The 25,320-nt window shown below is 41.1% G+C and overlaps 4 protein-coding genes across 4 annotated transcripts; 2 read left to right on the forward strand and 2 right to left on the reverse strand.

Annotated features, from left to right (window-relative positions):
• Positions 1 to 1,276: 1,276 nt before the first annotated feature.
• MELLADRAFT_77190 (uncharacterized protein) lies at positions 1,277 to 2,274 on the forward strand (the record flags this gene model as incomplete). The annotated part of the gene is made up of 5 exons (XM_007407389.1): positions 1,277 to 1,418; positions 1,490 to 1,578; positions 1,676 to 1,775; positions 1,845 to 2,168; positions 2,264 to 2,274. 3 exons carry the CDS (start codon positions 1,700 to 1,702, stop codon positions 2,272 to 2,274), a joined length of 411 nt encoding a protein of 136 aa, XP_007407451.1.
• A 9,195-nt stretch (positions 2,275 to 11,469) lies between these two features.
• MELLADRAFT_123736 (family 5 carbohydrate esterase) lies at positions 11,470 to 12,512 on the reverse strand (the record flags this gene model as incomplete). Its single annotated transcript, XM_007407568.1, has 3 exons — positions 11,470 to 11,736; positions 11,807 to 12,155; positions 12,241 to 12,512. The coding sequence occupies 3 exons, from the start codon at positions 12,510 to 12,512 to the stop codon at positions 11,470 to 11,472; spliced, it is 888 nt and encodes a 295-aa protein (XP_007407630.1).
• A 1,106-nt stretch (positions 12,513 to 13,618) lies between these two features.
• On the reverse strand, positions 13,619 to 15,581 carry MELLADRAFT_104378 (uncharacterized protein; the record flags this gene model as incomplete). The annotated part of the gene is made up of 9 exons (XM_007407567.1): positions 13,619 to 13,666; positions 13,749 to 13,832; positions 13,917 to 14,147; positions 14,243 to 14,711; positions 14,803 to 14,927; positions 15,008 to 15,206; positions 15,308 to 15,372; positions 15,454 to 15,499; positions 15,574 to 15,581. 9 exons carry the CDS (start codon positions 15,579 to 15,581, stop codon positions 13,619 to 13,621), a joined length of 1,275 nt encoding a protein of 424 aa, XP_007407629.1.
• A 304-nt stretch (positions 15,582 to 15,885) lies between these two features.
• MELLADRAFT_77191 (uncharacterized protein) lies at positions 15,886 to 18,261 on the forward strand (the record flags this gene model as incomplete). The annotated part of the gene is made up of 6 exons (XM_007407390.1): positions 15,886 to 15,941; positions 16,020 to 16,184; positions 16,268 to 16,416; positions 16,542 to 17,741; positions 17,810 to 18,047; positions 18,131 to 18,261. 6 exons carry the CDS (start codon positions 15,938 to 15,940, stop codon positions 18,259 to 18,261), a joined length of 1,887 nt encoding a protein of 628 aa, XP_007407452.1.
• Between the last annotated feature and the right edge of the window lie 7,059 nt (positions 18,262 to 25,320).

The following is a 25,320-nucleotide window of genomic DNA, read 5'->3' on the forward strand; positions in this document are numbered from 1 at the left end:
TCCCATGTATTGATCAACCCATATTTGTTTGAGTTTAATTTTCAAAAACCCAATCTTTCTGTTTGACTTCATAACAATTTCTTGATACCATCAACAGCATGCCAATGACAAGCTCAATTATTCCTCTTACCAACATCAAACCCATCAATCATCACCAAGTTCATCACCAAGTTTTCAACTATAAATCCTGCTCTCAACACAACTCATTATCATTTTTTTCTTTGTAACTCTGTGATTTTGCAATTCATTGTTGATTTTGTCATACAGTGAGTATTACTTGATTTGAGATTTAGATTCAGATAAACAATAACAAAAGGGGCATGTTGAGCTAAGTGCAGACATGATGAGTTCAAACTCCGTTGGGGAGGCCATGCCCACCTATTCCCGAGTCTACAAAGAAGCACCCTGTCAATTTTCCAAGACCCAAACTCCAATCATTTCTTTTTTTGGAAACATGATACTTGCTTTAACATCTTTCAAAACTATTTTTTCATTCCAAGTTACAGCCGTTGTGAGAATCATTGGTAAGTTTTGAGGTCTTGTGTGTTCCCTAGATTTAACTAGGGTTTAATCTGCCGTCCAAAACTCAGTTTTACTCGATTTCTCAGGCCTAAACTTAATTTTGCTTCCTTGAAAGTTAAGTCTTCCAATGTCCATAACTGTCATCTACTGTCATGGAACACTTCCAAGCATCCAACTTCGAAATCTGTTGGGCCGGCTTGTCCTTCCGGTTCATTTCCAACTTTCCAACCTCACCTCGACTCTGACTTCATTTAGACATCCAGGCCTTCCTTGACGCCATTTGATGAAAGTACGTATACGTAAGTAAGTTCTTTATTCTTTGCTATGCAAGCATTTCAATCACACTGATCAATCAAACTTCTATCCACATAGGAATGGAAACGGAATGAATATAAATTTTCAATGAATCAAAAGAGGGTACATGCTTGTTTGAAGTTGAAGATTTCGATTGCGAATATGAATGTGGGTTGTTGTCTTTGGGTAAGAAAGAAAGGAACACGGATACTGACTTTCTTCAACAAATTTATCAAACAAAGTTTCATTTGCACGATTTCGAACACGACTTTGAAGGGTTATTGTCATTCATTTGGTATCAATGGAGACAATTGTGTTTTTGTAACAGACCACAAAACAAAGAAGATTTCAACAACAAACAAACAAGGCCAGCTCTCATTTCATTATCTGATGCCGAAGATTCTAGCTTCTAACCATATGTGTGTTTATTTTGGGTTTGGCACCCCATTGCCATTATCGCCACCAAACAAACTATCATATGACCTCTTATGATATCATATGATATCATCAGAAAACGGGGATCAGTTTGGTCAAGGCCAAAGGTTTAAATATTCGTGCATTTGGCCAATCTCTTTGTTCTTCTTCTCCATTGAACTCCGCCAGTAAGAATCAAAACATTATTTATTTTCGCTTGATTTCTATTTTTTTCTGACCAATCGGTCCTTTGTCTCAGGTTTCGAATTTGTGCAATCAAAGTCTACCTTTAGCTTTCGTTTTCAACCTTTACACCACCTTTACACCAACTCCACTGTCTTGTTATCAGTGCGTTCCTTTGCCCCTCTTTTGGTCTTCTAATTGCTTCGTTGGAATGATATTGATAATTCTCTTGTTTCTAATCGCTTCTTTATTTGATGATCAGCTCGGCAACATACAACAATCTACCATGTCTAACCCACAATTACAAATCACCGATGCCTCAGTAGTGCCCGCTGTTGAAGTGGAAGGCCACATGAATTCACGTAAGTCAGTCTCTCTGCATATACATATACAAGTTTCATTTTACTAAAGTGATGTCAATTTTGGGTCAGTTTTCGAAAAGCCTTCGATTCATCAAACTGGCGAGGAAGCTCCAGCCACCTGCAGTCAACAAAACCCTCTTTACCGCATCGGTACCGCTAATCGTATCCAATTCGATAAACGACACGAAATGTTTGTTCAGGTTAAGTTCAAAATCCACGCTGAAAAAGAGGTTGAAGTCAACCAGGCAACTTCGATGAAGGTGGCTAGCAGAACTCGCCGCGGTGCTGCCACCACGGCGCGCTACAACCTAATTGAATCGAAAATGTTCAATCAAGGAAACGTCCTCGAGCTGGTCAAGTGTCTTTTCGGGAAGTCTCTCAAAGATTTCAAAGGTATGTGTGGAGACATTTGTGATGAGTATGAACCCGGCATGCGGCATATGGTACTTTCAAGCGACCTTGCTCCAAGCCTGAAATGGGTTGGCCAGGTTGGACGTGAAAAAATCACGTTGGTCGATTATCCAACCTGGCAAGGCTTTGTCGATTTGCTTGCGAAAGCAACAAAGCACAAGGGTTCGGTCATAATCTTTACTGAAGATGCCAAAGAAAAAGCGAAAAAGGCCGCTCAGGTGTGTTACTTATTTGTTCTTATTCTTAGTGTTATTGATATTATATTCTTTATCTTATTCTTATTAATCTTATTCTGATTTTTTTGTTTCGTTTCTATTAAACTTAGACCACCGCGGCGAAAGAGCTGATTGCTTCCGCCAGCGGCCCCACTGCAGCAGAAGCGCATGTCGGTGTGCTTACTCAAGAGCTAGAGGTGTGTCACATACCCCCTTTTGATTGATAAGGGTTCAATTCTTATCGGTTATCTGACATTGCTTGAGAGCCAGGATGCCCGTAAACAAATTCGCCTCCACGAGTTGGCAGCCCAACTGTTCCATGAACACACTCAAAAAGCTAATCCCGGCGATGGCGCCATCCTAGTCTGCCCTTGGGATCCGAATTTTCTCTACCGATTAACGTACAGCGGGGCGTGGGTCTGGGCCAAGGGTGTGGTAAGTGATGACTTTCTATCCTTGTTTTGTATTCTACTACTTATTGACTCCGTCGCCTTCCCTTTGTTTCCTGCCTTTTTTAAATTCGACTTCTTATCTTTTTTGAATTCCTCTCCTTATCTTCCCCCTTGTGCTTGATTTCGTGCTTGATTCCAGAAATCCGGAATGGCAACCCGCGATATCCCTCCCAGAACTTACGAATATCTGGCTATCATGAAGAAGGCCTGAGTCTTCCATAAGGCGACCAAAGTCGACGATCGAGTCAAGATGCGCAGCAAACAAATGCGACTTGACTTGTCTCCTACGTTTCACAAATCCGGCGGTTCCAACCGGTCTTTTTTTGAACCTCCAGCCAAACTGTTATTTCCAAAACCAACCGCTTCCAAAAGATCTGCTAGTGATGCAGGGATTTTATTGAACTCTGAATTTGACATGAAAAAAGTCAAAATAGAACCAAGTAAGTTCGCATCATCATATACATTGATTTACTAAACCAGTTTAGTAATGATCATCAAATGATTAATCTCACTCATATTTGTAGGCTCTCCATCTGGAGTGGGCCAAGCGATATATCTGTCTTCAGATCCCCCGTCAGCTAATGCTTTTCCTTGGTCTCAAGAAAGCAATATAAGAATCAAAAAGGAGTCAGGCAATACCGCAACCGCTCCGCACGAAAGAGCGTGTGCGGAGCGATTTTTATGTGCGCTACAGCCCCTACTCAGCTGAGCGCAGCCTACGCACCGCACCCAGGGGCCAAATTTCCCTGAGCGCAGCAAACCGCTACGCACAGGAGCCCAACCGGAGCTGCCCTGCTCATGAGCGGAGCAAAACCCTGTACCCAGGGGTACAGGGTTACCCAGAGTTACCTCTGGAATCCTTTGCAAGCATTCTCCGTCGTACATCACTCAAAACTCTCAATGGACGGTGGCGAAGGCGCAAGGACCTCCTTTCGAACCAATCTGTCGACCCCCTGGATAAACTTTGACCAATGGCTGGCCTGTGGTTGGTACTGCAGAGGATTTGTCAATGCCACCAGGTAGTAAGTACCCTCTTGTTTTGCAAAAACTTCATCTTCTTCATCTTCCCTCTTGTTTCATCGTCTTTTTCTTTTTCTTTGAATTGAATATTGACAAATCTTTACCATGCCCATATCAAAATCATCTTCTCTCGCTTCAACTTCAAGTAGCCTCCAGGTACCAGGTAGGTCGTTGAGTCGAACTCTTCGACCACCCAGCCCGGCTCGATCCCAACAAGGCTTTATTAGATCACCAAAAGATTCACGTATTACCATCAGTATAGCTGCATCACCAAGTACTGAAGATGACTCAGTCTCTACTGCACTTTCCCATCGACCTGCTTCCCCACGACCCCCGACTCCAACTAAAAAATCAAAGGAAGTTGCTCCAAAGGCTAAGCCAACTTCCAAAGGAAAGGTAGGTCACATTTTCAAACATATCTATGATCACATCCAATCAGATACAAGTTCCAGAGCTGACTTTTTAATTCAATTGCTGTTTCTAGAGTCGTTCGTCCAGCAGCAAACGTGCCTGATCGCCATCGGGTAGCCCGTTGAAAGGAAACTCGCCTTTGGTCAAGAAAACCAAAATGAATGTGAGTTCCTGCTACTAGTTCTTTCATATCGAATCTATCTCTTTCTCTGTCATCTTCTAAGATCGTACTATTCATGTTTCCTTTAGGACTTCGAGGTTCCTGACGGCTGTGACTTGTCGCAAGAGTCAGACGTCGAGATCGTTGGGTCAAAGGGCGAGTTGGGCTATAATGAGGCTCAGAGTAGCAATGTGAGGGAACTCCTCAAATACTTCTACCCGCCTAAGGTAATTTTTCTTATTTGATCATGTCATCCTAATTTTTTAAAGTATCACTGACTTTTTTTCCTGTGTAGGGTCTCAAATACCAGTGTCGGTGGTGTTATGGTACCTATAGTAAGGGGAAAACCTCATATTTCGGATTATGGGGTCACCGCGACGGCAAAGAAAGTTGACCTGTCTGCAAGATGCGGCACAAAGCGATTGCGGCAGGAGTGAAACTTCCTCCAACCTATTTGGAGACAATCGAAGAAGAATCTCAGAAGAACAGTACTTTAACATCTTATTTCCAAGGACCAACTTTCTCAGCCGACTTGATAAACATGATACTGGTTCTTTGGGTGGTCCGACATGCTCTTCCTTGGGCTAGGTTCGAGGATCCCGCCCTTCGGGCGGCTTTCTATGGTGTAAATCGTGATGCCAAGGTTTGATCAAGAACCTGGGCAGCACAGCAATCGGTTATACTTTATTCTGGATTACATGAACAGGCAATAAATGCAGTTAAGGTCAGATTCCCTTCTCATTCATTCTCATCTCTCCTCTTGTGTTTCATATTCAACTCTTATACTGATATCATCGTTCACTCCCAAATGAAAATAGACTAATAGGGGGAAGTTCTGTTTGGTACACAATGTCTGGACAACAAAAGGCAACACATACACCTTTATCGGAGCGTCCACAAACTATATCGACGATGATTGGAACTATAAATCGACACATCTAACTCTCAAAATGGTCGCTTGGAGGCACTTTGGTGCCCTTCTAGCAAAACCAATAGGAAAGTTCCTGACTTGTCACGGACTTCATAAGAAGATAAGCTTGTTTTTATTCTCACTATATTAAATTTTGCTAATTTATTGTTTTAAATGTCTCTTACATGCTAGCTCAGACCACGGACAGTGGCAGTAACAATGCACCTATGGCTGCAGAGATGCAGGCGATGTTTGGAAAAGCAGAAGATCCAATATTCTGGCAAGCATCTGGCCACCACGTTCGATGCTATGCCCATAAACTCAACCTCACGGTTGGGCATGGTCTGAAAGCACTTGGTCAGAAGGTCAACATCGCCAAGCCTTGTATCCCACACAACCAGCCCGCCCCTATTCCGGTCCTTGAGGTGAATGACGGCGAGGATGAGGTTGAGATCGACCAGGACGAATCCGATGACGACGACGAGGACCTACCTGAAAAGCCCGATGGTGTAGATGACGAGCTTACTAATGAGGGAATGGAAATTTCCGGTGAACCGTGTGAGAAGGATGATGTGGTCGCACTGGCCCTTGCCAAAGTGAGTATTTCTATATAAGTTTTATTCATTTCAACTATATGTCTTTGCTGAATGTAAATCTTTGAATGCTTGCAGGTTGACACAGTCAGTGGTCAGATCGCCAGTAGTGCGGCCAGGCGATCCGACTTCAAGTTGCGTTCAACTCGGTTGGGTTGCAAAGGGCGCATGCTCAAGCGCCCTTGCAAGACACGCTGGAACAGTCACTACGAAAGCCGAAAGGTGGCTTGCGACGCACAGGAGTTAAATACTCTTTAATTTTTCTCCATGCTTTGTCTCTTGTGACGTCTAACTAATTTCGAAATTTTACAGGTGATCAACTCCATGCTTGCTGCTGATCGCAAGGCAGCTTTTTTTAAGGGGGTCACCATCTCACCTGCTGAATGGCATGCAGTGGAATTGGTGAACAAGGTTTTAAAGGTAAATCCTCTCTTGTAACTCGACCTTTGACAATATACTAATCCACTGTTATTTGTATAAATTAGACATTTGTCGACGCAACTGCCCAAGTGGAAGGCAATGGCCCAACTGGATGTATCGTCCTAGCCGAGTACAAACAAGTTATCAAGGAGCTCAAGATTCATCAATCAGAAGCTCACGAATTTGCAAGCCTTGTCAAAGCGATTGATGAGATGCTCAAATGGCTTGGCAAGTATCAGGAAGAGTCGGTCAGCACTGAGTGCATTACCCTTGCGACAGTCCTGAACCCTTGGTTTTGGGGCAAATTTTTTTCTGTCCACTATCCTGAACATGAAGATTCTGCAAATCACGCCATCGAAACGACTTTCCAAACGCTATTGGAGGAAACCAACAATCGAGAGGCCACACCATCACCTAATGATGACAATCATGCAAACAACGAGCCTGACGAATTCGATATCTTTGGAGCTTCTAACACCACGACGACTGAAAAGCCATCTAGTTCGGAACTCGAGGACTATTTGCAAGGGAAATACCCGATCAGTAAAGATCAAAGCCCTCTTGATTGGTGGAGGGTGAGTCTTTTGCATTTATTTACTGTCACTCATTGCATTTTCAACTCACTAACAAGTTCTTTGCAATGACAGAAACACGAACATCATTTCCCAATTCTCGCCCAGTTGGCTCGTGATTACCTGTCAGTCTCTGCGACCTCATGTGCGTGTGAGCGTACGTTCTCCGCCGCGGCCGATATTTGTACCCCGTCACGTGGAGGAATGCTACCAAAGACCATGGAGCGTCTGGTAGGTTGCCAAGCCTGGATGAAGGAAGGCATGATCCCAGGTGGAGATTTTGAAGAAGCCTCAATGGCTCTTCAAGCGTATATTGAAAGCTTGGTAAAGAAAAAGAAGTAGGGTCCTTTATTTTCTCTGTTATACATGATACATAGTTATACAAGATTATTTTGTCTTTACAAAAAATTATTTGAACTCGGTCCTCGGTCAATTTTAAGGCTATGTGCGCCGCTCTTGAGCGATGAGCGTAGTGGTTTCACCACTACGCACCCTCGAGTTGAAAAAAAATATAAAAAAAGCGATTTTGTGCGTAGTGTAATAGAGCGCAGGGCTACGCTCCGCTCCGAGGATATGCCAAAATCCTGAGCGGAGCGTAGCGATTGCGGTATTGAGTCAGGTAACGTGGTATTTCATTATCCAAACTGCCTAACGTTTTGGAGGGTTGTCACTGATTTTTTGGGTCTTGACCGTATCCTTAGGCTCAGGCTCCAAGGGTGTAACGATTGTCATATCATCCGATCCCCCAACACCTAGCCACATTGACTCATCTCAAGAGTCGAAGAATGAATTACAACAGCAATCAGGTATATACATTTATTATACAACCTTTGCTTTATATATACCCTGGACTGACCAATACCTGAGTCCGCTCTCTTCTGTAGATTATAAGATCTTTCGATCCAACACACCTGGCGTCCAAGAAGACAACCAACAAGCTCATGCTGAAGCTTTAGAGCGATTTCTAATTCTTTGCAATGTTCCACAAAACGACGAGACTACCCGAATGATCCTCGAGCGTGCCGGCGTCAAGTCATGGACTGACTTGTTACCTAGTCACCAGTTCACCGAATCTTCACTTACCTCACGTGGCATGCACCCTGCTCTGGCTTCTCATCTTGTCAGCGAAGCCATGGAACGTGTAAACGAACTCAAGAAGGATGTCGATGAGCTTCAAGATGAAGATTCTGGCAATTCCGATGTGTCAAGCCCTCGTCCTGCTTCCCCAGAGTACTAACATGTCCAATCAAGCTTTTTCCCCTTCGCTCTTGAGTAATTATGATATCATTGTAATTGCTGCCCCTTGAGTCATGGTATCTTTGTAAACGCTGCTCCTTCATTGTGTGATGTCGCAGAGGCAATTTGTTTTTTTAACCGCTGCTCCATCTTTGTATGATGTCGCAGATGTTTTTTTTTAACTTGCTGCTCCATATTTGTATGATCTCGTAAAGATCAATATATTGAATAGTAAAAATATTGATCTTACTTGCCATTCAAACCACATGAGTCACTTGAGATTCAATCCACATGAGCCACTTGAGACGATTTCTGTGAACGTGTATCTCCAACTTCTTTCCATTGAGAGAATGTCCGATTGATGATCATTAAAAACCATCTCAAATGGATAGGATAACTTTCGATATCAAATCATCCTGCAAATCAACACTCGTGGGTAAATCACTTGTGGAAAAATTGAAAGTGACCTGTATCTATACCTCATGATACCTGGTCATGAGAGCGATCAAATGCAAGCAAGTTTTTTTTCCATACTCGCTTGCACAAAATACTGACAGCTATCATCTTACTTTCTTCCTCTATAAGATGAATATCATCTGACTATCTTACTCTATCAGATGAATAGCTTATAGAGTAAGAAATGATCATGATATCTTTTCATGAGCGCGAGCAAATCAAACCTTGTATCATATTGATTATTTGCACAAAACACTGACAGAAAAACAAAACGAGGCAAACAAACTTAAAAGTAGACAAAATTTTTCTTTTTCATATCATTGGTTAAACAAAGTCCAAGCTCAAATCAAAGCAAAAAAAACCGAGTTCAACCATACTTGTAAAACTTTCAACTTTTCAACTGATTTGATAAATATGTTGAGCTGTACTAGACAAAATTTTAATCCATTATTTAGATAAACGCAGTCAAAGCAAAACTAAACGAGCCAAAGAAACCTTGTAGAATTTTGAAATCTGTAGCCTACTTTTCATTTATCAGATGATAACCCAGACCTTTGTTGTAATTTTTTCTTTCTTCAGCGTGAATCTACCATGTATATTGATATTCACAATATTCGAAAACACTCAAGATGGAATTTGTACCCGTGTATTATTATAAGTACTCAATAAATAAACTATTCGTGCTTTCACCATTACCCTGACACTATCTGTATGAAATCAGAATTCCTAAATAAATATTGAGATTGAGTCGTTGCACGTGTTGAAGTAGCAGGAGAAAGAGGAAAAATGGGATTTGAAGTAAACCAAGTAATTTTGAATCGATGATTTGATGAGAGAGATTCAATCAATTTAATTTTGAAATTGAATTTAAATTTATGAGTCGTTACACATAACCACTTCCTCTAAAGAAGCCTTCACACATTTCTTCCGTGAATAGGTCCATACAAGCAATAAAGAGGGCCTCTCTCTCGTCTTCTGCAGCCAAAGCCTGCTGCAAGACCTGAGAGCGTCGAAGTCTCGACTTAAGAACCGAGAACCCCTTTTCAATAGGGTTGAAATTGGGGGAGTAGGCAGGTAGATAAACGAGCCTCACACCACGTGCGGCACAGAGTTCTTCCACTCTCCCGCCGTGGTGGATAGGCGCGTTGTCCATGACCAGAACACTGTTCCGAGCTGGGAACGGGTTCATGGCAGGTAGCTGTTACGGAAAGGGACAAATCATACTCAGTAATGTCATCCAAAAGAAATAAATATACCCAAAAGAACATACCAAGTCGTGTTCCAGGAACGACTCAAAATCCAACCTTGTGTAGCCTCCCGCTTGTACAGACATGGCTACAATGCCATCCATTGAGATCCCAGGCAATGCTGACCATCGAAAAGCCTGAGTTGGCCTCTGGAGGCGAGGTGTGCGTTGACCCAGAGGAGCCCGTGCGTGCGTTCGATATAATCTATGTTTGGAGATAGCAGTCTCATCTACCCAACAGAACCAAGTTAGCACAAGTGATCAATTTGAGATCACAGTAATCAGATCAGGCTTACCAACAAAGACAAGGCACCGAGGATCTATCTGGGAAATCTCTTCGATATAAGCACCTCAAGCTATTGCAGACTGGTTGGGATGGACCGTGCGGGACTTTTTACGAGTCCAAGAAAGACGAGATCGTAGTTCCGTTGAGAGAGTCTTCAGAGATACATTCCTTCCAAAAGTATCACGAATTTTGGCCTGAAGTTCGTCGAGATAAAGGGTTGGATCGAGTTCCAGGGCTTCCAAAACAAAATCTTTCTCAGGGTCTCCTAGAGCAGAAGGCGCGCCGGGTTGCATCAGGTCCAAAGGGTTGGTGACCACTGCCCGAGTTGTTCGATAAAGTTCGAACCAACGACGGACTGTCGTAAGTGACAAATCAATTCCAGTGGACCGTACGATTTCGGGGAACGTCATTCCTCGCAAGACCATCCGTAAAACCATCAACTTGATGTCCGTGCTGTACAAGGTTTTCGGCATGTTGATAATGAAATTGAGAGATTCCTTCGAAAATGAGATGTTCTTTGGAACGAGGTAGAAGAAGATTCGTTGTATTGTTGATATGAGACGAATAAGAAAGAATTTCCGAGTATGATCCAAAGCCAAAAAAGGTAATAAAAAAGGTGAAATTAAAATCTTGATGGACAAGGGGAGGGAAAAGGTGAAATTGAAAGTAGGAGAGAGGGAAATTGAAAGTGGGAGAGAGGGAAATTGAAAACTAAATGGAGATCGAAACCCTTTGTATAGTATGTACAAAGGGTTTCGAAAAAGGGCTTCGAAACTGTATTTGCGAAAACTGTGAGAGCCGAAATGTCAATGGAAACAGTATTACCTCACGGTACGCATGGTCCAAAAAGAGAAAAATGTTTTTTTTAGTTTTTGCCACATTTTGATTAAAACTCGACACAACACAAAAGAAAAAAAAATTACCGATGATTCTCACAACGGCTGTACGATCTATCATCAAATCCTTCTAGCAGAGGGGCTTGTGACTAACTGTCAATTTTCAGCACGAGCATAATATTGGTCTAAGCCTGAATAATGACTAGATTGACTCAAAAAATAGACTAGCAGGAACAATAGAATTGATGTGGAAGAAAAAAACTTTGGTGTCAAAATGTATATATATTTGAGCACGAAGTACCAAGCTAAAGAAGGAGAAACTCCGGAAAGGAAGGTACATACTGATAGTGAAGGAGAAGCTTTACAGGAAAATAGTTGAGATACGGGGATGCTCATTACACCATCATTTGTAAATCTTCGCGTCTCACCTCCTCATGCACCTCATTTTCATCCCACCCACAGCCTTGCCCTCACCAACACTCACCGACACCTTCTCTCGGGCCGACACCACCACCATCCGATGCATCAGGCGTGGGTGGATCACCCTCACCAAACATGTCGGCGGAGAATGCGACTGCATCTTTCTCGTACTGACTGCCAGGATATTTAAAATGTACTTTCATTCCACCAGAGCTGGTGCATACGATGTCACCATCCAGACAGATATCTTGCGTTATTGGTCCAAAAGCGGGAGGAAGCTTAATTCCAGTGGCGGATGCAATACCTTTTCCAGATTTCTGTTAGATCAAAAGTAATCAATTTCAAACTTTTATGATTCCTTTTTTAATATTATATTAAATTACTCACCGCTGTTCCATAATTCCAAGATTTTCCTGCTTGCCAATAAGGATTACCATACATGATAATTGAAGAGACAGATTCTGCTGGAAAATCTTGCAGGGCCAATAATTGAATTATTACCATTGCACCCTCTGAATATCCGAGCAAAACTAGTTCCTGAGAAGGGCATTTTGACATTTGCTCCTGGATGTATTCCATCGCGTCAGTTGCACCTTGCTGCGGTCCGTGCAAATAATCGGTTGTGGCTGGATAGACAACTTCATAATTGGCTCCTCCTGGTACTTGCTTCATGAGACCTTTGATAAAGCCAGCATATCCCTTAGGGTTCTCTTGCTCTTCACTTGTTCCTCTGGCGCTATGTGTTAAAACAATTTCAAAGATATATATACATCAAAGGCCTAGACCGAACGACAAAGGAAAAAATCGGGAATGAAACTAACCTGACGATTGTATACTTCCCGCATTCCCCACCTGACATCGCATCGCTGCTTGGACTGGAAGCACCACCACCGGAAGATCGAAAACTACCTGACGCCATATTTGGAAGACGTGCCGCATCATCGGCACCTTTTTCGCTTGCGTCACCCAGACCACGCCCCATCATTCGAGGTCGAAGGTCTCTTTGAGAAAGCTTTGAAGTAGAGGCCGAAGAGATGGTGGAAAGTTTGAACAACAAACATAAGAAAAGTAGAGTCCAGCGAATTGATGACATGTTGTTTGAATGATGAAACACAGATCGCTTTGAACTGTCTGTATGAAAAGATAAAATGTTAAAATAAGTATCTTGTAACAATACGAACACCGAATGAGAGGTCTCACGGAAACATAGATGAATAAATCAAGATTAGAGACCTGATTTACTTTTGAAGGTATCATTTCAGGTTGATGAAATCAAAGATCACGAATCAGCGATAACGAGATGATGTGGATAAAGTATACGAAGAAAAAGTATCAATACCAACCGTAAATTACTATACATGTCAGGGTCGCGGAACCATAAGACAAGACGCAAGGAAAAGGTTATCAAGCAACTTTTGGGGGCAGGAGGTAGATTGGGTGAAATGTGAAACGCTTTAGGATTACAATCGTGAAGTCTACCTGGACTGATATTTGCAGCAGGGTATCACTCGGCATTTTTTGTGAATGATGACTCAAAAGTTGAAAGCCTCGCTCGTCTCACAGCCGCTATTCGTAGGACATGATCATCAATTTGATCCACAGCGCTGTTGTGAACAGGATGATGAGATTGATGAGTCCACATTGCTTTTTCCTAACAGTGTGCACGCAACGTGTCAAGAGTAGCCAAATCAACCAGCTGGAAAGTGTGAAAGCGAGTACACTCAATTTCACAAAGCTTGGAATCCCTTTCACGCCAATCCACCCGAGTTTTGTGGGCAATAGTCCTAATCTCACTCGACTTGACTTTCGGCCTGTGCCTCATGACCAGGTCCGTTGAGAGTCACTGATCAAGATAATAATCTACACCAGAACTTCTTTCTATCCGAAAGATAAACTCAAATCAGAAGATCCAACTCACTCAAAACCTAATCTTATCAAGTTCTCACCAATCATACTCTCAACCGTAACCCAATCAAGATCAATCTTTTCATACTTTATTACAATCATTCTCCTCTTACACAACATCCAAACCAAAATCCTATCCAAATCAGACACCAAAATCCATTCCAAAGTGAAAATTAATAAACAACTTAAAAAGATTTCCGATGAACTTGATTTTTTTGTGTGTGCAATAGATTAGAGAATAAGAGATCATCAGTTCAATTTATCCATTTGATCTAAGATTAAAACAACAACCTACTAACTAATATCTGGATCTTCTTGATATTCTTCTGCTGAGACCCACATCTATAATCAAATCCGAATCGAAACAAAAACATCAAAATCTAGCTAGAGAATTTTCTTATTAGAAAATTCAACAAAACTGTACCTTTTTGAAAGTATTCAAACCAGCCAAGATACTACCACCAATCCAAGTCGAATATTTTCTTTCAGGAGGAGCATAAATTTTGATCTACAAAAAAAATCATCATCAATTTTTCAAAGCCCTCAAATGCAATCAATTCAAAGAAAAAAAACGGAAACCGTGATACTCAACTTTGACATCTTTCATAGCTAATTTTTTAATCTCAAATAATAATCTATCACCAAATCCTTTACAAAGAGTAGTCCCACCACTTAAGATGATATTATGAAATAAATGTTTTCTTAAATCTAGATCTGTACGATTAATCGAATCTACTACTACTTGATGGATGCCCATATATTCCTCTCCAATTAATTCTGGATTGAACAAAATTTCAGTTGATCTAAACCTTTCGGGTCCAAGCTAAAGTTTCCGTAATTGTAAAACAAAAATCTCGTGTCAGTTTTTTGTTCAAGCGAAATAGACGATCTTCAAGACGCGTAAAAAAGTCAACTTACGCGTACTACACTACCATCAGGTAGTTTGAAATCTTCTCCTCTACCTAATCCCGCACCACCACTACCACTAGTCCCACCACCACCTCCAGCCCCACCACCACCACTAGCACCAATCCCACCAGCTCCAGCGCCGCCACCCCCACCAGCGCCGCCACCTCCTCCGCCAGCACCTCCACCACCCCCACCCGCTCCAACAACATGATGATGATCTTTTTCTTCCTTGATCGGATTCAGTGCAACATAACATGTTTTTTCCTTCATAATTCTTACAATTTCTTTTTCAGAACTTGTTAAGAAATTATAACCCGATTTACGTAATAAAAGTTGTAATTGATTTGTTATATCACGACCAGCTAAGTCGATCCTTCTAATCGAATGTGGGATTGAAAAACCTTCATAAACTGGTACTGAATGAGTGACTCCATCACCTGAATCTAATACTATTCCTGTTGTCCTTCCTGATGCATACCTTTTTTTGATCAAGCAAACAAACAAATTCATAAATCAACGAACGTCTTTTCGAATTGAGAAATTTATGAAGATTGAAAGTGAGGATTTACAGTGAGAGAACAGCTTGAACTGATGTGAAAAGTGCTGGTACGTTAAAAGTTTCGAAAAAGATCTGTGCTGCTTGGTCTCGATTATGTGAAGGATTAAGTGGAGCTTCAGTAAGTAAAACAGGATGCTAAAAAAGAAAACCACCAAAAAAACGTTAATGAGTATGGTCAACGGAAGAACCAACAGAATCGAAAGAATTGAACATACTTCTTCAGATGCAGTTTCTAATTCAGTTTGATAAACATAACTCCAAATCCGTTCCATATCATCCCAATCATTTACAATTCCATGTTCGATTGGATAATTAATTTTAAGTAAACCTTTTAATTCTTGTGCCTTTTTGCCTATGAACATTTCACCTTCTATTGAACCTGCCATCACTCTTACATGTTTTGGACGTCCTACACTTTTCTTCCCATAAAATTCAAATTCATCATAAAGCAAATTAACCAAAACAAATCCTGATTTGATTGAGAAGTCTTGTTTGAGGAGGTGTGAAAGGCTTACTAGGATGGAAAAAAACATTTCGGATGGTCTTGACCTGCGAAACCTGCTTTTATTGTACCAGATCCCTATATAATATCATTCAAACCAAAAATTTCAATTTAATCAAAACATCACTTGTTTTCTAAATCTGTTTTTTGTAAACTGACATTATCGATGACAATAGGTTGATTTGTTAAGACATCTTCGAATTCCCTGAAGATTCAAGCGAATGTAGTTTTAGAATATTTGTCTTTGATTTTGAAACACTGAAAAAGAACAACACTTACGATGGCATTTTGATTAGGTTTGAATGGTGAAAGTATTTGTATTTTGATGAGACTCGATTCTATTTGTTTATTCTGATTGAATGATTGTGTGTTTTTGTTTTCTTCTTGATGTTCTATTCGATGGTGAGGGTGAGGGTGATGTTGAATGGTGAATGGTGAATATGTTTCGATTGGTTTGATAAAGTGTGAAACCTAATGAGTTGTGCATTAAATCACAATGTCGTTTGATTTAATGCATTTTTCTTGTTTTCGTCTCTTGCATTTCCAATTTCACGTGTCCAAGTGTTTTTTCCTCCATAGCAACCTTTTACAAAATTTTCATCAACCCAACCAACTACCATCAAGCGATTAGAACTACGACAAAATGTGTTAGTACCTCTCATTTTTTAAATCTATCATACCTTGAGGTTTAAGCTGATCCAAAGTTTCAAAATATTGATAAACAGGTGGAATCTTTGGTGTTCATAATGTTCAAGGAGATATTAAACAATTTAGATATAAAGCATTAGAGTTATCTAAAAAATTAAGACATCGTGGTCCAGATTGGTCTGGATGTTTTATTGGTAATCAATCTGTTTTAGTTCATGAAAGATTAGCAATCGTAGGAATAGGTAAGCATTCTCCCTCTCCCCACAAAAAAAACTAAATTCTATTTTGATCAAATATTGATTATCTATTGTTTTGAAATTTGTAGAAACTGGTGAACAACCTTTGGTTAGCGAAAATGGAAAGATTGCATTATGTGTGAATGGTGAAATTTATAATCATAAAGCACTTACTAAGAAGTTGAAGACACCTTTGAAAACAAAACCAAAGTCAGATTGCGAAATTATTTTACATTTGGTTTGTTATTTTCTTCAATATATTGAAACAAAAGCTCAAAATCTCGTTATGACTAACATTCAACTTTCTTTACCATTTTTTTTACGTGTGGTCTGTTTGATCAATGGAAATGGGATTAATTTTAGTATAACGAATATGGTACTGATTTATGCAACATGTTAGATGGAATGTTTTCATTCATCTTACTCGATACCACCAAACAACCACCAAGATTGATCGTAGCACGTGATCCGATCGGCATAACAACCCTATACTATGGAACTCACAGTAGCCAACCCGAAACGATTTATATTGCTTCAGAACTCAAAGCTATACATGAACACTGTGATCAATTAAGCGCCTTTCCACCTGGACATTTTTATGATTCAGAATTAACTTCAACCGATAAATTAGTCAGATATTATCAACCTAGTTGGTTAAATGGAGACTTAGATTCAAGTCTTTTATCTCAAGCTCAACCTGTCAATTTCTCTAAAATCCGATCAGTTCTAGAACAATCTGTTAAAAAACGTTTAATGAGTGAAGTACCATTTGGTGTTTTGCTTAGTGGTGGATTAGATAGTAGTTTAATTGCAGCTATTGCAGCTCAAGAAATTCGTAAAGTTAACGAAGCTCAATCATTACAATTCGCTACTGCTCTCGAAACTGATTCTAACAGTCCAATTCAACCTACTTCGGCTAAATCTCAACCTAGTAGCATATATAATCAAACCAATGAATCTCAAGAATCTATCACAAGTTCAATGCCGGGTGTAGATGCTTCGTCTCTTAGATCTGAATCTAATCTTACTTCTTGGCCACGATTACACTCCTTCTCTGTAGGATTACCGAATGCACCTGATTTGATCGCAGCTAGAACTGTAGCTAAATTCTTGAAAACAGTACATCATGAGTTTACATTTACAGTTCAAGAAGGATTAGACGCGATTTCAGATGTGATTTATCATTTAGAAACTTATGATGTTACTACTGTTAGAGCTTCAACCCCAATGTATTTATTATCAAGAAAGATTAAATCAATGGGAGTCAAAATGGTTTTATCTGGTGAAGGATCAGATGAAATTTTTGGTGGTTATCTTTACTTTAGTCAAGCACCGGATCAATTAAGTTTTTATCAAGAAACTATCAAACGGGTGAAAAACTTACACACTTCTGATTGTTTACGGGCTAATAAGTCTACTATGGCTTGGGGACTTGAAGCTAGAGTTCCTTTCTTGGATAAAGAATTTTTGGAATTATGTCTCAATATTAGACCTGAAGATAAACAATTTGGAAAGGGTGCCAATCAAACTCTTGATAGTGATGGAAGACCGATCATGGAAAAGGTAATCGATCAGAAATCTTTTCAAAACCAAACTATCTCTCAAACTTACTGATTTTTGGTTTCTTTCAGTATATCTTACGTAAAGCATTTGATTCTAGTCCAGGTGAAAAACCTTTCTTACCTGATGAAATCTTATGGCGTCAAAAAGAACAATTTTCAGATGGAGTTGGATATTCATGGATCGATGGATTAAAAGCTCATGCAGAACAAACTATTCGAGATGACCAACTTACTAAAGCTGCTCAACGTTGGTCAATTGATACACCTGAAACTAAAGAAGCTTATTTAATTCGAGAAATCTTTGAAAGTAAGTCCAACTTTTTTAAACAAAATTAAGAGTTTGATCGGTTATCAATGACTGACCTTTTTTTCTGTTTTTTTTTCCAATAGAACATTTTCCAAGTGAAGCTGCAGCAAAGACTGCAGTTAGATGGATTCCTAGAGCTGATTGGGGTTGTGATTCAGATCCAAGTGGTAGAAGTGTTAAAATTCATTCAGCAGCTTATGAATCAAAACCTTGAAGAACCAAAATTCTTTCTCTTTCTTTGTTTTGCTCTATATCGATAAAAGATGAGTATACTTTTGAATTAAGCTCTTATTTGTTATTAGACTAATTCTAATACCTAACAAATCAAGGATATATAGATTCAAATTTCGGTCAAGAAGTAGATGATTTGTACACCTTTTATCAGTTCTCTCCTCTATTTGATCTTGGTGTATATACCATATTCTTGAGTTGTGACTAAGGAAAAAATGTTTTCGTTTTCCAAGAAGTACATATTGGGTCAAGGATCAAGTCCATTTTTGCTAATTTTAGAAATTGGATGAAGCATACTGATTGATCTAGAGTGTTGAGAACATAACTCAATGAGTCAGAGACTGACATGAAAGAGGTCTTCGATAGCTTACTATTGATTAAAAGATTCATGTGGGCAACAACTCGTCCAGAGAATTGCTTGATCATATTGCACAATCTTCTCACTGAATTTGAAATTGATATTAGCTGAAAATGGTTGGCTACAAGAAATCTAGAGGAAACGAAGGACTTCAACTTGATATCTGTAGAAGCCCTACACGTGGGTCTCAGATGATCTTTTTGATTGGGATAGATCAAAATTTATACTCAGCCATTTTCAAATTCTTTTCGAACACCATGAAATACATATAATGGAATTCTGTCTCTTCTGATTTACAAAATTGACCATCCGTTGATGTTTTTGAGTTTAACTGATTCCTCCCTTAAAATCTAACTTGTCATGAAATTCAAAGCTCTTTCATGTATGGTATTTGCCAAAAATTTAGTGCCTGCAGGGTCTTTGTGATGTTGAAATCACAACTTGTCAGTGCCAAATCAAAGGTCTTGAGGGGTTTGAAAGAACAAGTCTAAACTTTTGGATATAAACTGATATGATATCTCAAAAAAAATATCTCCTTTTATGTTGAACTTGACACAAGTTTTGAATTTTTAATGCTAATTTATAAGGCGCACAAGTGTTGGGAAGGAAATGTTCTAGTCTCCAACATACCAAATTTTCTTGAGGGCCTCAGAAGTATTTCCATGGTACCTCCAGAGAATGGTGTGCTGTCCTTTACCAATGCAAAAAAATCTGGGCTGACCTTTAAATTATCCAAATTCTTGTGCATATCCTTTGCATATATATTCATCAGCAAGTTGCTTTGTTTCATCTTAGTAAGTGATTGAACTTTGATTTGTCAATTATGAAATTTTGGGGATCTTCTTTCTAGGAAATTTGTCAGCAAATGCTAGGTTCTGATAGCACATCAACCCCTTCTGACTGGTATATGATAGGATGTGAAGCAAGAAGTGTGCAACAGGAAGCTTCTCAAATGACTAGTTGAAGCTTACAAATATGATTCCAAGTGACATCCCAGTAAAGAAAGACATATCCAGAGGGCTGGATAAGTAGGCAGAAATGAGGGGAACTTGGGACCAATATAGATAATCACATAACAATATGATCCAAAGTTTTGTAAAAATATGTAGAGATATATACATCTAAAATATACCTAGTATCCTTCTCTGTCAGTGTGACATATCAATACATATCCTGCCTATGAATGACGAGGAGCTGTGTTATAAAATCACAACAGAGATGATTACTTGCCAAGGCTTTGGTTTCCCTTGACAATTTGCTATCTGACAAAATCCTTGCAAATTTTAAGATTGTATGATTGCTCAACAATATAACTGAAAAACTCTTTCCTTTGAAAATTTACCAAGAACAGGTTTTCAAACAAGTTTGAAGGTCACAAATAAAACACCAGAAGTCTTCAGAAGAGGGGTGTGTAACAATCTTTGCGAGAACTATCTGGAGGCGCCCAGATCTTTCAGGTCACATATGTGGCACACGATGAGGAATTTTTTTAGAGCTTGATAGATTTCCCATAACCAGTATAATGGCTAAGATTAAACCACTTGAAGGTTTGAATTCTCAAAAAAATCAATAGGCCCTTGAAATTTTGAATATAGTTCCAATCTTTTGAGAGGTGTTAAAAGGTGAATGAGACAAATCTTCAGCAGCAAATGGCCTTGGGATACATGTTTCAATATTTATACCATATGAACAGATAATCTTTTATAAAAAAATCAGCTGATGATGAGCAAGCTTCTGAGGAAGATGGGGGGGTTGGAATTGCATTCAGTTATTGCATGTATCATTATGGGTGTATGTATCTCAATGAAAAGTGGGCAATAACTTACACCATGGGAGTCAATTTTTTCAAACAATTGAGGAAGGTTGAGGTGTCCAAGTCCGCAACTTCTGGCAATTGTGGATTTTGTTCACAATAGGTGTACATGTTACCCTCAAGCTATACCAGGCTGTAGCATATATGATATAGCACATGAAGGAACAGCTCACCGGCTTGAATTGCTTTGATGCAAATGTTTTTCCAGCTGTACCAGTGAGCATGGAGCCAAAGATGAGAATGAGATCAAAGCTAGCTGATTCTTTGTAAGGGACTATTGAGTATGTATATATCCTTTATACCTACAGAAAATAGACAGGCCAGCTCAAGAGTAATCTGGGAACTCATTGTGGACATAATGTGAACAAGATCTTTGATTTAAGGAAGTTGAAGACTTTGACACCACAACTTTCCCAAATTGGGGCTCAAACAGATCAATTCTTGTGGTGTTATGACATGTATCACATGCTTATGAAAAAGACAAATTAAAAATTCTTCAGTTGTAAATTTTTGAAAGCCAAAGCCAGTATAAAGGTCTCATTTCTTGTGGAGGACAAGTTCCCCCAAAATCCACCAATATGTTTTTCTGATACCCTCATCTTCTTTTGACATACCCACACAAAAATGTGGCAATTGTTGATTCACTCCTTCCAGAATCACCTAACCATATTGAGGCATCATGGACTTAGAAGTAATTCCATACAGAGGACTTTCCCTTCCTAATATGGATATGTGAAAGAGGAAACTCTCAAATATTCTAAAGTTATAGCGGGCATTTGATTTGTAATTTAGGGTCCACATAGCTTGATTGACAAGTCTTTGATAAATGAGGAAATCATGGGGTTTTGCAAGAGATGCCTAAAATCAAAATAGATGTCAATCCATTCATTGTCGGGAGGTGGCAAGTTGGGTGAGGTTCGGGGAGATGTGTCCTACTTACATGTATGTCGTAATATCGTAATACCAACCTCTGAGGTGGAGTTATCGAAACTACTCAGGCAAGTCCATCCGCATTAGAATACCTGGTCTGTTACTTCAGACCCAATACTCCTCTGTGGTGTGGGGATGGCCCCAAAGGAAGGGTGGCACTCGAAAAGTCATCTCAGGATCATTTCGAGGGCCACCTCCTGTGGGGCGAGAACAGACCTGAGAAGGTTCGACTTCTCAACCCCAATCCTCACGAGAGCGTAAAGAATCGTGAGCCTTGGAAGTCGAACCCCCCAGCTCTGTGCTCTCGTGTGTAGTTCACCCCTTACGTTTAGCACCTCTCACGGCATGGATAGAGAAGACAGTTCCCGAACCACCCACTAAAAAGTCAGTACCACGGTTCAGCAGATGAGCCTGGTGAAGCGAAGTAAGTGGATCAGCCGGCTCTGAGGCTTCTGTATGAAGCCCTCGCTGAATATCTAACCACTGTACGCTTTTGGATAAACAGATCTACACTTCAGATCTACACTGTATCGCGCTCAAACTCTAATTCATTTTCATGTTGGCCAAGATTTACGTAGACAAATAGCTTTCTGAGACTCTCACTCTACCCTCCAGAACCTCCTAAGAGGAGTTTCCTACCCGTAGACTGTTTCTCCAGATGCCCCTCCCCCTCACTCCTACTCTTCTATTCGTATTGACTTCAACAGCTTAATCGTATCTTTCAGTTCTCTGTCACTAAACTTCCTCAGGTAGATCATATATGCATCCGAGGCCCACCGGCCATTAAGCTTTATTCGTTCTCTCGATGCTCCCAGATTCCATCGTAAGGACGCTCCTCCGATCCTGAAAGAGTGGCCGTACAGAGATTCTCTCCCTGAAGGTTTATTTTCGTTCCACAGTTCTCTCAGTCTCGATATCACTACCCTCTTCTTGTATCCATACAACTCTCCGTCAATCGCGAAGCCAAACACCGGATCTGTGGGTCTCTTTGGCCGAAAATCGTACAGCAACTTGAGGACTCTAACTGGGTCGAGCATAGATTTCTGTCGAACTAATTGTATCTTCTGTATCTCCCCAGGTCTCGCTGTTTTCGCTTCGTGGATGTCGATGGTTACAATCGAAAGGTCTGGCGCCCATCTCACGTCTCTCCATTGTGGAATTCGCCGTTTCGGATCGTCCGTGACCAACTCTCCCAATTGCGCGGTCCCCCAAAACACTACCAGAGCGATGGCCAACAGTACTAAGTCTTTCTCGTCTTGGGGTGACAAAACCTTCACCAACGTTAGGAGGTCGGATACTAGGACTGGCGGGCGGCGTCTTTGAGATAGAGCAAGGTCGGACTCCACTTTAAGAGAAGCTTTCAAGAGTAGGTTGACTGATTCGTTGACTTTGTTGGGGTAGTCTCTCCTGTGAAACTTATGCCAAGCTTTCACTCCTGCTATGTATGACTTTAAAGTGGTCGCCTTAACCGATTCATCGTCTTTTGCCAAACTTTCATTTTTCTTCGAGCCCCATACGACGAAGCGAAGTAAAACGTCTCCGTCGATCGGCAACAACAGCTTCTTATCTATCTTCTTCAATTCTGCGAATCTCAGCAGCTTTACGACCCCTGAGTTGTAGTGACGTAGCGTTCCGTCCCTCCATGCACCTCTGAGGAAATGACGTTGGATTTCATCTACTCCTGAGCGATCTACCCCAAGTGCGTCCTTTTTAAAGGCCCCGAACGGTTTTGTAATCTTCTCTAAGCTAAGTGTCTTTTGGTCTTGATCGTCTTTAGAGTGCGATTTCTTGTTGATCGATCGCCCCATCTTGGACTTCGATGAAGGGGGGGGTTATCTGCGTTATGAACGGTCTTAGGTCCTCCGGCACATCGACCAGAACCTCGTTGAACCAAAACAAGTCTCCTACTTTCCCCCTCGACAGATCGTCGGCTTTGTTATTTTTTGATGAAACACGTTTCTGTTTCACGTTACAGCTCAAGTAAGTCAGCAGTCGCTGTATTCGCTTCCACTCGTCATTGACATCTCTGTCTTTTGATTTCCTTTTCTTGATTGCGTTTTCAGTCGTGGTGTTGTCCGTGTGGACGACAAACCTTCTTCCTTTCACATTTAGGATCTTGTTCAGAACCAGCAGGCCGAGGCGAATCGCCACGGTTTCTGCCCATGTGATTCTCCTTTTCCCGACACCTACAGCGCGTCCCTTTGTCTCCCAGTCTGGGACAAATTTAAAACAAGCCCAGCTCGCGCCGATCAGCACTCCAATCCTGAAAAGGAACCACCAGCCCGAATGTGCGGCACATGAGAGTCAGTTACAGAGGATACGGAGAATGCGGTCTAGACCTGTAACACTCGTAGGACACTTACCCATATGATGAGGCGGCGTCCCCTACCCAACCCACTTCCTCTGGAGTCGGATTGGGTGCTATTGGGCACGAGTCAAACGAGGTGAGGCATTTATCCCACTCTACCAGGTCTTCCAACACGTCCGCCGGGGCTTTCCTTAGAGCGTGCCCGTTTTTCCATTGCTTTTTCCATCTATGCAAGGAGCTCAGGTAAGCCGCCATGTGAGGAACTATGTACACAGTGTGTACCAATCTCCCAACAAAAGTATCCACTTGTGACAGTTTCCATACCGAACTCTCTACTAAGAATTCCTTTACTTGTGTTCTCCGCTGATGAAGTTTCTCTGTCGGTAGCCTAACGGTGTGTTTTGCTCCATTCCATACGAACCCCAAGAAACGTTGTTCCTCCTTGAAGTCACGGTTCTTCTTCGGGTTCGTCTTGACGCCCATTGATTGACTCAAGATTTCTACGTCCCTCAGAGCGTATCTGTGACCCGGCCTTCGGAGGAGTAAGTTGTCGTCCACCCAACGAAAGATCACTGGGAAGCCTAATTTCTTCTTCACGATCCATTTCCAAGTTTCTGCTGGGGCGCCAAAGACTCCACAGCTGGCCACCCCGCCAAAACCTACAGCTAGGTCCACCCACACTTGTCCTTTGAAGTCGACAATAATCAAGAATCGCTGTTGGGATGGGTGTACTCCAAGTTGCCTATAGGCCTTGGCCCAATCAACGAGTGCCATCTCCCATTCTCCTGGGTGAGTCGCTAGGAAGTGTGCTACTGTTTTAGAATCGTCCCATCTAGTTTCATAGTTCATTTTATCCACGAAGGAGTTCACTGACGGTACGTTTGGATCTTTCTTCGGGTATGACAGGTCGTTTATCAGCCTCAACGTTCCATCGCCATTTATAGCACTTCCCATAGGGTTTGATCGAAAGAAGCCGTACTTTGCGTACACTTCTTCATGCGTATATGGGCCGGCTATCCTACCAGCCTTCAGCTCTCGCTCCAGGGTCTGTTCAATCTCACTTTCCACCTCCCTAGCCGACGAATGGTTTTCTGGAGTGTACCAACAAAGATCCCCTAGTGAATGTTGGGGGATTCCCAAACAGAATCCCTCTCGAAAGCCGTCGAGAATGTAAGGGATGTCATCATGTAAACCTGTCTCCTCCATTAACTCACGCCACTTCTCTAGAACCATCTCTGTCCGGACCGGGGCTGGCCATAGGCCAACACCTTCCACCTTGAAGATTTGTCTGTCCTTTAAAGGTAAGATTGTCTTCACCTCATCTACTACCGAGTCTAATGTGGACGAGTCTGAGTCGCTCTCATCACCCAATCTCTCTCTCTCCATCCCTTCAGGTGTCGCTTCCGCGTTTACTCGTCTCTTAGCCACCTCGTTACGCATGACGCGCTCTCCAGGTACTTCTTTGGATGCCTTTTGAATGCTGAATCTGCATTACAACCACAATGGGTAGGAGGGGGGGGTACAGGTGGAGAGCAACGTAAGATTTCCATTTGACTCCAACTTGGCACCCTTGTTATCATCTCAGATCTAGACCAACATCGGGATACAACGAATACAATTACGAAGGTAGTGA

Source organism: Melampsora larici-populina (assembly GCF_000204055.1).
Source record: "Melampsora larici-populina 98AG31 unplaced genomic scaffold MELLAscaffold_9, whole genome shotgun sequence".
Taxonomy (NCBI): domain Eukaryota; kingdom Fungi; phylum Basidiomycota; class Pucciniomycetes; order Pucciniales; family Melampsoraceae; genus Melampsora; species Melampsora laricis-populina.